Source organism: Bombus pyrosoma, linkage group LG8 (genome assembly GCF_014825855.1).
Source record: "Bombus pyrosoma isolate SC7728 linkage group LG8, ASM1482585v1, whole genome shotgun sequence".
NCBI classification, from domain to species: Eukaryota; Metazoa; Arthropoda; class Insecta; order Hymenoptera; family Apidae; genus Bombus; species Bombus pyrosoma.
In genome coordinates this window covers 2812458-2824032 of record NC_057777.1, presented here as the reverse complement: position 1 = coordinate 2824032, position 11575 = coordinate 2812458, and the positions used below count along the sequence as shown (strand labels likewise).

Below are 11575 nucleotides of genomic sequence, written 5' to 3'. Positions count from 1 at the left end.
TACGTTAAGTTAAATTTATTGTTCTCTCCCTGGTTACAATCTTTACATTGATTTCGTCGAAGAAAGGCGTTATTCAGAAGCCATCTTGCTTCGGTTTCCGCGCTAATTTCAAATTTTAACTTGTTAAATTGCACGTTTTCATTACATACCGTATCGGTCATACTTTTCTTTTTTTCTGTAATCGCTTAGTGTTACTAATTGTATTAATATAAAAGTACAAAAATACAGACTTAATATTATATCTTACTCTACTTCATAAACGATATATATTGGCCAAATATTCATGCACTTGTCGACATCTTTTATGAATACATTATGTTATAACTACATTAGTATTGTAATAACACCCAACTATCTGGATTATATTAGTAACATTTGAAACGATTCTGAATATGTATATAGAAATTGTAAGATATTTAATACAAGTGTATATTTTGTAGAGATCTTAAAAATATTCAAACGGACAATTATCCATAATATTATTCATAATATTAATAAATCTCAATATTCAGTATTTATCTTTAACTTTTATTATGTGCTTAAAGTGATTATTCATACTCCATACTAATTTTTTTACTAAATATAAGTTTAAAATAAGTATATTGCAATTTCTAAACATATTTTCAGATTGGATTCAAATTTTGCCAATGTATTCAGTGTATAATAAATTGCAGTTGTGTCTCATTATAGTGCTAATGAAATTTCAAGATATTTCATATAACATGCACAATACATATATCCAAGTTTTCTATGGTAAGTGTATGAATACTTATGCAAGCCATCTGTATACTTACTTTATCTGTCCTAACTAACTGTTTTTGTTATTACTATCTTTCCTATTTTCTAACACTGTTCTCATAAGCTTGTGCTTGACAAACCCTTTAAAAAATGTTTAATATTTCAAACCTTATAAAATATCAAATATTTTTATTTTTAATTTTATTTTCTTTCTTAGGAATCAACATAAAGTATTTGTTACATTGATGGCTTACTGCATAAATATTGTATGTTGACTTTTAACGTTTTTGAGAAATACAGTCTTAAAAATTCAGTGATGTTTTATAATTAAATAAATACTTTTTGCATTGTATTTATTTTTACCAATACTATTATAGAATTAGTTGCAAACTGTACATTGATTCTTTTTAAGAACATAAAATGACAAAGCCAAATCATGGTTTTTGAAAATATCTATATATACACTAAATACAATAAACAAAAATGTTATTTTTCTATAAAGTACATATAAATATGATTTTTATATAGCGTATGGAAACAGTCAAGGAATATTGAAATATATAAAAAAAATATGTGTATAGTAAGCCACAGATATGGTGTTTTGAAAGAGCGGTGATTTTTTGATTAACGCGCTCCTAAGAATGTTCTCTTAAATCGTTACAATTTGGCAACGCCGCGTGGTTATATTCCGCAAGCAGCGGCCATAGCCAGCGCGTGTGTTTTTGTATTTGCATCGCGGTGCACCGTGGGCCGGGCGAAAGCCAAGATGGCGGCAGCCGTGTTTGGCGAATTCGTTTCAACTGTATGATCGGTGCAGACCGCATAAATGGCACGATCTAAGCGCACAGTAAGTTCTAACACTGTGATTTCCTAGTTCGCACAATTCACCGGCCAACTGAACGTCGCTGAGTGATGTCCATTTAACGAGACACGAAACACGAAATATTCTTTACGAGGAAAAAAGTGTCTCGTGCACCCTGTCACAAGTCAGCATCTTCGATTGCACACGGCGAAGATAATTATTCACAAGGTGTTCGGTCAAGATATCCCAGTTATCTTGACTCTTCGGTAACTTCCAAGATTATAAAAGGATTTTTTGACATGGTGAGCTTTTGTTTATGATTCGTTTCACGGGTACTGAGAAGGCGCGCTTCTTTCGTCCAATACTAATACGTATTTCTTTGTGCATCCCATCTATTGGCACGACTAACCTATTAGACGCGGTTACCGTGTATCGCGTATATACACAGTCCCTCTTATTGTAATTTTAAATGACTCACCGACACTAGCCTCCCTCTCTCTATTCCATATCCCTCCCGCTTTTTCCTCAAGTTAAACAAGTTCACGATCGCTTTCCTTGTTCTTTTCCTTTTCTTATTTTTTTCAATTAAATACGAATTGTAGTATTGTACGAGCCATTCAAAAAATACATTGATTAACTTGAAAATTAAAAGTTAGAGGAAAGCGATAATATAATGAGTATTGGTTTTTTAAATATACATACTTTGGAATTTATTGTTATTTATGTTATTCTTTTGTGATGAATGAATTTATGGGTGTAGATAATGATATTGATAAAGAAATTGAAAAATTTACAAAAAGGGAAGTTGATAGGGTTCATACATGATAGCAGTTTTTATGTTTCTAGTTAGACTTAATTTATCTTTATATTTATGGATAAAAAGTTAGTTATTACATAATGTTATGAAACTATAAAATGTCAGTTGCAGATTAAAAATGCACTGAAATTTATGCTTGATCCATTGTTTTCTTATAAATTTAAAAATATCAATAATGACTGTAATAATTTAAACATTAACTTTATTATTAGTTTAATAATAAATTAATATGTAATAATATGTGTTGTTAAAACATTGAACAAATCTTTTGTCAGTCAACTAAAAGGGATAAGGACGCAATGAATGAAGATAGCAGCAGTGACGAGGATGAAGATCCTGATAACATGGGTGTACCTGGTAAATATTCTATTTTTAAATATAAAAAAAGCATTTAATGCATAATAATTCTCATTAGGTGGTGGGAAAGATCTTGCCACTGCTACTGGGATTGCGAATATTAAGGATGAAAAACCTGCAGATGTCCCATCTAATGCTATGGCTAAAGGACAAGGAGGTTTAAATGGTAAGAAGATTTTTAATAAAAAAATATGATAGAAAAATATGCAATGAATTCAAAAAGAATTTTATTTATATTTTTTGAAATTATATTTCTTTAACAGTGTTAAATCAGAAATTTGGTAATAAAATACCTGGTGGATTAGTGACTAAGACAGCAGCACCAGGTTATGAAATGGTACGTGTAGGAGGATCACAGGGTACACCACCTGGTTTTGTTAATACAAATCAGTTAGGTCAATTAGGTCAGTTAGCTGCTGCTGGTGGACCATATTTTCCACCAGGACTAGCAACTCTTGCAGGTTTCAATCCTGCAGCTTTCTTTCCACCAAGTGAGTACAACATATTTTTTATTTATTCCTAATATTCTATAACATAATCAAAATAATTCATTCCTGTCTGTATTATAAAAATTAAATGTATGTACAAGTCATTTATGCACATACATTATCAAGAGTATATTTGTATAATAAATTTATACCCATATTGTTGCATCTTATTGTAACATTGTAACTTAAGCGTAATTAACTATTGTATTATCTGTAATTATTTTAAACAGTGTTATAAATTATAATACTGGGTGAGTAATTGAGTAGTTTTACATATGTTATCGTTCCCTAGGCATGGATATGAGCTTAATGAGTGGTTTTATGGGTATGCCTGGAATGAACATGGGTGTTAATCCTCTTGTTCAATTGTTAAACCAAAATGGTTTACATCCAAATTGGCCAGGTGGGCTGTCAGGTATTCTTCACATTTTTAATATCCTAAAATCACTTTAATAATTATAATATTGTTGAAACACATAATTATGTCCATAATAATATTAACTGAAATCATTTAACATAATAAGATACTAATCTTACAATACAGTAATTTAAAACATTGTTGTAGGCAAAGCTGTGTCTCAGCTGTGGATGAATGCTGGAGATCCTGCAAAAATGAATATGCAACCCACCATACCAGAAGAAGAGGAGGTGGATGATGAAGATATGGGTGTTGCAGAAACGTATGCCGACTATATGCCTACTAAACGTATGTTATTTAACTTCACTTTGAAAATACACTACATTGATATTTATTTATTAGATAACATACCTCTTAATTAATACAATCCATAGTTAAACTCGGACGAAAGCATCCAGATCCAGTTGTGGAAACTGCATCGTTATCTAGCGTCGAGCCAACGGACGTCTGGTACAAGCTTTCGATACCGGAAGAAACGATGCGAACTGGAGCTTTATCTGCGCTGCAACTTGAATCAATAACGTATGCGTCTCAGCAACATGAACATCTCTTACCAGATGGTACACGCGCTGGTTTTCTTATCGGCGATGGTGCAGGAGTTGGTAAAGGACGAACTATAGCCGGAATTATATTCGAAAATTACTTGAAAGGAAGGAAACGTGCTATTTGGGTGTCTGTCTCGAACGATCTCAAATATGATGCAGAACGCGATTTAAATGATATTGGCGCGTCAAAAATCGAGGTACTTATTCTTTAAATTGGAGATATCAGTCATTTATTATTTTAATTTTGTTGATATAAAAGTTGATGTAAAATTTGAATGGAAATATAAATTGTATTCTTAGGTTCATGCATTAAATAAATTCAAGTATGCAAAGATCTCGTCAGCGGTAAACGGTAACGTAAAGAAAGGAGTAATATTCAGTACATATTCAGCTTTAATCGGAGAATCTTCGCAAAGCGGTGGAAAATACAAAAGTCGATTGAAACAGCTTTTACAGTGGTGTGGTGAAGATTTCGATGGGTTGATTATATTTGATGAGTGTCATCGGGCGAAGAATTTATGTCCTACGGGAAGTTCAAAACCTACTAAAACTGGTACGTATATTAGACACATTATTTGTATTATAAATTTATAAATGTAACATGCTTGCTATTATGTTTCATATAATTTATTGCAATTTTCAATGTATTCCAGGTTTGACAGTCTTAGAGTTGCAAAACAAGCTTCCTAAAGCTAGAGTAGTGTATGCCAGTGCCACAGGCGCTTCCGAGCCCCGTAATATGGCCTACATGGTTCGATTAGGTATGTGGGGCGAAGGAACACCATTCCCCGAATTCAATGATTTTATCACCGCCGTGGAGAAGCGCGGAGTCGGTGCAATGGAGATCGTAGCGATGGATATGAAGTTGCGAGGCATGTACATTGCCCGACAACTCAGTTTTCATGGCGTAGCCTTTAAAATAGAGGAAGTACCGTTATCCAAAGAGTTTACCGAGATCTATGATCATTCAGTTCAACTTGTGAGTATTAAAACAGAAGATCTAATTAATTAATGGTTAATAATTTATTAATTAATAAATTTTGTATAGTGGGTTGAAGCAATGCAGAGGTTTCAAGAAGCAGCAGAATTGTTGGACGCCGAGAATCGTATGAAGAAAACTATGTGGGGACAGTTCTGGTCGTCACATCAGCGCTTCTTCAAATATCTATGTATCGCTGCTAAAGTGAAACATGCTGTGGCAGTTGCACGTGAAGCCGTGAAGTGTGGAAAATGTGTAGTTATCGGTCTACAATCTACCGGTGAGGCACGCACGTTAGAACAATTGGAACGCGACGATGGTGAATTAAGCGATTTCGTTTCCACTGCAAAGTAAATACATCATTCAGTTTTATTAATATGTAAATACAAAAAGACTGTTTATTTCTACATGAATGTGTTTATTTTAGAGGAGTACTTCAAACGTTAGTCGAGAAACATTTCCCAGCATCAGACCGTAATCACATACACCGAGTTCTTGGTATTGAACCATCGAAAATGCAGAGATTAGACGATCTCGATGATATCGATGGTGCTAGCGGTTCTGCGGGTGGAAGTAAAAGAAAACCAATACGACAGGCAGCTCAACGAGCCTCGAAGAGAGTTCGTACATTCCCATCTGATGACGATTTTACCGATGACGAGAGGAATGGTGGACATAGCTCTGGTTCGGAATATAAACAGAGTGGCAGCGAGAGCGAAGACGATCATAGGACTGACGAAGAAAGTAATATCACTTCTGATTCTTCTTTCAATTACAGCGAATCAGACTCTGGTAGGTTTCACATATTATTTGACTGGTATCGTTAGATCATAAGCAACTGATTTAAATTAAATTTAATATTATTTAATTGTGAAATATAAATAAAGCATACATTTTAATTTTAAAAATGAATAGTAATTTATACAATATAAATTAAAATTGAAAGCTTAATTTTGCTTTATTCAAACTGTTGTGTATTACTTATGACCTAAAGGTACTAATTAAGGGTTAAAATCGTTTAATCAGAATGTTCTGCTAATTTCTTACTTATATTACAGATTCAGGCGATGGAAGGCGAAGGAAGAAAGGCGCTAAGAAACAAAAAAAGCCAGTGAAAAAACGAACTGGTTTGTATTTCATGTTTTCAGAAATATTACCGTAAGTAAGAACAAATGTAGTGGTGATACATTGATAAATTATACAGGACCCATAGCCGCTGGAGCGACGCGCAATCGTGCCCCATCGAGAGACGCCGTGGAACGTGCTTACACCATGAAGAAGGAATTACTATCACAGGTCGAAGACTTAGGTGAACGACTACCACCAAATACTTTGGATCAACTAATTGACGAGTTTGGTGGGCCGGAAAATGTGGCCGAAATGACTGGTAGGAAAGGGCGAGTTGTTCAGACAGAAGATGGTACCATTCAGTACGAATCCAGATCTGAAGTGGATGTTCCATTGGAAACGCTTAATCTAACTGAAAAACAGAGGTACATAATAAATTTATCTTTAACATACATGTAAGAAAAATCTACTTTCAACAGATTAAATTTGAATGGTTCAATGTCGTAATAGGTTTATGGATGGCGAGAAAACAGTGGCCATTATCTCAGAAGCAGCCAGCAGTGGTATATCATTACAAAGTGATAGGCGAGCAAGGAATCAGATGCGACGAGTGCATATTACTCTCGAATTACCATGGAGCGCAGACAGAGCGATACAGCAATTCGGACGAACGCATCGTTCTAATCAAGTGAATGCTCCGGAATACATATTCCTTATCTCGGACTTGGCCGGTGAACGACGATTTGCATCCATCGTAGCGAAGCGTCTGGAAAGTCTTGGAGCTCTTACGCACGGTGATCGAAGAGCTACAGAAACCAGAGATCTCTCGCAATTCAATATTGATAACAAATACGGACGTGCAGCGCTTGAAGCGACAATGAGAACTATTATGAAGTTTGTATACTTTTTATAACTTAACCTTCTACTACCGAGGTGGAGTCTCAGATTGAAATTTTCCATTTTGTTTATAACTAGGTATTTATATTTCGTCTACTTTTCGACAGTACTACGATATATGCATTACGTAAATAAATTTACATAGTTTGTTTATCTTATTAAATGATAACTGATATATGTGCGATGGAGTCTGTCAAAGGGGAAAAAATTGAGAGAAATCACTAAACTACGTAATTACCTTAAAATTCTTTTACGATATAGGATATCTACAAATATAAAGTGAAAAATCAATAAGAGCTGATGTTGCACCTTTGTATCGTTACAAAATCAAGCAGCCAGTAAATAGGATTGCGAGATATTGTCTGTAATAATTTCTGACGATGAAATCGGCTGGCAGACCATCTCTGGTCTGGATGATGGCGGATCTATTGTGTTATGTATATTAGGAAAATGTGTACTAGAGATAAATCAATAAGAAGGACTGCCAGAAATGTTCTGCATTTATATATAAATTACATATAAAGTTCAGGGATATTATAGACTCCACCTCGAGCTTTATGTACCAAACAAAAAAGTACCAAACAGCTTTATGGTACTTCGGTAGTAGAAGTTTAATAATATATCTTATATATTCCTATACACTTTTTGCAATGTCTAATATGGTTTACTAAATTAAATTAATTCTCTTATAAATGAAATACTAGATACGAGCCTCCGCTTGTACCACCACCACAAGATTACCATGGAGATTTCTTCAAAGATGTGGCTGATGCATTAGTGGGTGTTGGTTTAATTTGCAATAGTGAGAGCACACCTGGTGTACTCACATTGGACAAAGATTATAACAACATGTCAAAATTCTTAAATCGTATTCTCGGTATGCCAGTTGACCTGCAGAATCGGTTATTTAAATATTTCACCGACACTCTAAACGCAATTGTCACACAAGCAAAAAAAACCGGTCGTTTCGACATGGGTATTCTCGATCTTGGTACATCTGGAGAAAATGTAAAAAGGGTTAAGTTATACCGTTTCTTACGGAAACACGCTACTGGAAAGGCACCAACCGAGCTTCATGTTGTTCACGTTGAACGTGGAATGAATTGGGCAGAGGCAATGGACAAATGTTCCGAATTGACGGGATCCAAAGAGGGCTTCTATTTGAGCCACCAGATCCGTAATGGAAAGCAAACCGCCATTCTTGCTGTTATAGTAGATACCGGAAAGAAAAAATCTGAGAGTAAAAAAGATCAGCTGTATATGGTTTATAGGTAGAGTGTCTCTTTCATAATAAATATAAGATAATGATTAATAATTTAAAATTGATCATGTTGTGATTCGTGTTTTTGTTTAAAGACCCAATACAGGATTGCAATTAAGACAAGAAACTCTAGGTGAATTAGAGAAAAAATATAAGAAAGTATCATCAGACGAAGCAGAACCACATTGGTCACAACAATATGAAGCGTCTGTAGATACATGTTCACATGCTTACTGGCGCGGCAATTGTAAAAACGCGACTCTTGGTATGGATTGCGAGGTTGGACTCCGAAGACGTTCCTATAACGTATTATCAGGTTCGGTGTTGAGCGTTTGGAGTCGAGTTGAAAGCATTCTTGCAACGCGTTCTGCTCATAACTCTAAGATGCAAGTAGTACGCTTACGAACTGGTAAGTTTGATGAAAAATTTAAATATAATTAAATATATAATTATAATATAAACTGTTAAAAGTTTTGTTTATTTTTTTCTTATAGATGAAGGCTTAAAAATAGTCGGTACTCTTATTCCAAAGTCCTGTATGGAAATATTGCGTCAAGAATTATCATCAGATGCTGAGAATACCGAAGAACTTACATTTTGAACAATTCGTTAATTCGCTTTTATAGGTAAGTAACTGATATAACAATCAAAGCGAGATTTATTTGTTGGAAAGGAATAGGAAGTTCGTAATTTTGATGTGTTATCAAGAACAGGACCAAAAGAAGCGATTAATGTGAATATAACGTGGACAAATCCCTCTTCTTAAGTCTTGCGATAAAATTCAGTAAAGAAGAGGGTGCACCTGCGAATGCACGACAAAGATATGAATTAATTAAGTCATTTAATAAGGATGTATCAGGTAGATACGAAAGCCTGATTTGGTAATGACAAGTGAAACGAACATGTGGAACGAACATTTACAACCTGCGAATTGTATGAGATCCAAACTTATCTTTTCGTTAGGCTTTGACGTCGCTATGTTAAACGTTTTTAATGAAGTATGTTTTGCTCGCCCGTTATATCTCCTCGATTATACATAAAACATTACTAAGTAGCTAGAATATTTTCTCTTTTTTTTGTAATTTTAGTAATAAATTGCGCTCGCGTTTAATTGGACGTTAGTGGGAATGAATTTCTTTTATTTTTCATTTATCTTCTTTTCACATCGCTGAGTAAAAAAAAATATTAAATCCATAATTTTGTAACGCGATTATAGTTACATACGAAATACATTCGCCATTTATTTTATATGTCAAAGAAAGATATAATTGTTTTGTAAAAGGCATCGCTGCATATAGAACAACTTTAGTTTTGTTCTTTTCTCTCTCTCTCTCTTTCGATCGCATTACGCTGTAGAAGAATTTTAATCAATACAATAGTTTTATGTTGCATCTACCACGAAGAATTATATCGAATGTGGAGAGAAGCTAGAATCTTATGTGGAAACGTAAAATTAAACCATAGCGATGCATACGACTTAAGGAACCGTATTTTACGCTAATCATATCTTGAAGAACAAATTTAAACATTCAGTGAGAATCGATTATGTAAAATCTTAGTGATAGATAAAGGTTTACTTACTTGCATATATATTGTGACTGATTAATGGAACGGAAGTAAGTAAAACCCGGAAGAAAAGATATAAAATAGTATTAGTACTATATCAGAAAAGAAGTGTAACAAGCAATCGATTCTCGTTGGAATATACACAGATGTATACGCAACTGTTCCAGTTCTTTTCTTTAATCGTTAAATTGATCGGATAGTTAATTAATGACCATTGCTACTGCTACCATTAATATTATTACACTACTGCTACTATTATTAGTACTAGTATCCCACTGCTACTATTACTATAGGGAATAGAGAGACGAGGTAATAAATGAGAATTTTTCTATCTCGTAAATTTTATGTTAAAATTAACATTTATTATTTATGAAGTAAGTGCCAAGGTAGTGTAATCCTTGTTCGTTTTTATAAAAATTCGCCTTTTGTACTATATTTAACAAAATATAGTTTTTTATTTTTTATTATATTAGACACAGTGATATAGCAATATTAGTTACAATAATATATGCATAATTTAAAAAGTTGCGTTTGGGAAACAATGTATAACCTCGTCTCCCAATAATTCTCCATTTATAAGTAGTCAACATTAAAACAAAAGTTAGATTCAAACGATACGTACGGCAGTATATTTATATTCAAAAATCATAAAGTAGTCATGCGATTCGCATGTATATTGAGTAGATGTCTGTTGTTTATTTGTACGCCTGGACGAGTTTTGATAGCTAAGTAAGATGGATCTCACAATCTATCATCTATGACAGAAAACAGTAATAAAACAAGAAAAATGAAAGATCCAATTTAAAAAAGAATGGTAAATAGGGTATCTTGAAAAAATCGATAGAATTAATTTTAAGTAGAATCTCCATTAGAAAAATAAAAAAAGCAAAAAAAAAAGAAAAGCTACAAGGATATGCGAATTAGCGTTTACGTGTTTAGACGCTATGAAGCGAGAAATTGTCTTGTGAATATTTTCTTGTCTTCGTAACTATTCTTACTACAAAGAATCGTTTTGATGTAATCCATGAGAAAAAAATGACACTACTACGTTTCTACGGATACACTACATATTGCATTTATAAACAAGAATAAGAAAATGGAAAGAAGAAAAGAAAGAATATAAAAAAATACACATTTATATAACGTAGATAAGAAAGTACTCTTATTACGTTGTATCATTTTCCATGATATTGGTAGGATACAGGATACCTAATAAATTATTTATTAATGTACATTAAAGAGATAATTCGTTCGTTGTGTTTATTTTTCTCAACATTTGTGTAATTACTTTTACGCGAGGAGTATTCATTTTATACAAAGCTGCAACATTTATATTGATATATTATATATATTCGTTCTTTTATAAACGTGGAGATTCTTAATTAAAACTATCAGAGACGAAATTGTCAGTTAACAAACGAAAAAAGAAAAATTGAAAGTGATTTGTGATTATAATAAAACATTTTCAAAGTGTAAATATATATATTAAAGGATATAAAGCAGTTTTAGGTCATACGTGTACCTTATATTCGATATTTTTACAATTCTTGCTTGAGTTCCTATTACAAACAAGGTGTAATTTATAAATGTGGTATCTAGTATACGTGGAAACCAGGCACTGCACTTGCCGAAAGTAACG

At 33.3% G+C, this 11575-nt stretch overlaps 1 protein-coding gene across 2 annotated transcripts; it reads left to right on the top strand.

Moving 5' to 3' along the window:
* Positions 1 to 11375, top strand: LOC122569974 (protein strawberry notch). Of its 2 annotated transcripts, none has more exons than XM_043731708.1 (18): positions 1 to 1842; positions 2633 to 2714; positions 2773 to 2880; positions 2978 to 3205; positions 3495 to 3605; positions 3768 to 3908; positions 3995 to 4362; positions 4466 to 4718; positions 4819 to 5144; positions 5214 to 5494; positions 5572 to 5936; positions 6203 to 6271; positions 6349 to 6637; positions 6723 to 7106; positions 7814 to 8380; positions 8466 to 8779; positions 8865 to 8996; positions 9079 to 11375. In XM_043731708.1, exons 1-17 carry the CDS (start codon positions 1840 to 1842, stop codon positions 8969 to 8971), a joined length of 3996 nt encoding a protein of 1331 aa, XP_043587643.1. In that variant the 5' UTR covers positions 1 to 1839; the 3' UTR covers positions 8972 to 8996; positions 9079 to 11375. The 2 variants fall into 2 exon arrangements, with proteins under 2 accessions (XP_043587643.1, XP_043587642.1); XM_043731707.1 differs by having other exon boundaries at positions 2 to 1842; positions 3495 to 3617.
* Positions 11376 to 11575: the final 200 nt, after the last annotated feature.

What these genes read in the sequence shown, in the direction of transcription:
- LOC122569974 (XM_043731707.1), top strand. An exon ending in AATCTAACTGAAAAACAGAG is followed by an intron (nt 6,638 to 6,722) that starts GTACATAATAAA and finishes ATGTCGTAATAG; the next exon opens with GTTTATGGATGGCGAGAAAA. An exon ending in CAGCTGTATATGGTTTATAG is followed by an intron (nt 8,381 to 8,465) that starts GTAGAGTGTCTC and finishes TTTTGTTTAAAG; the next exon opens with ACCCAATACAGGATTGCAAT.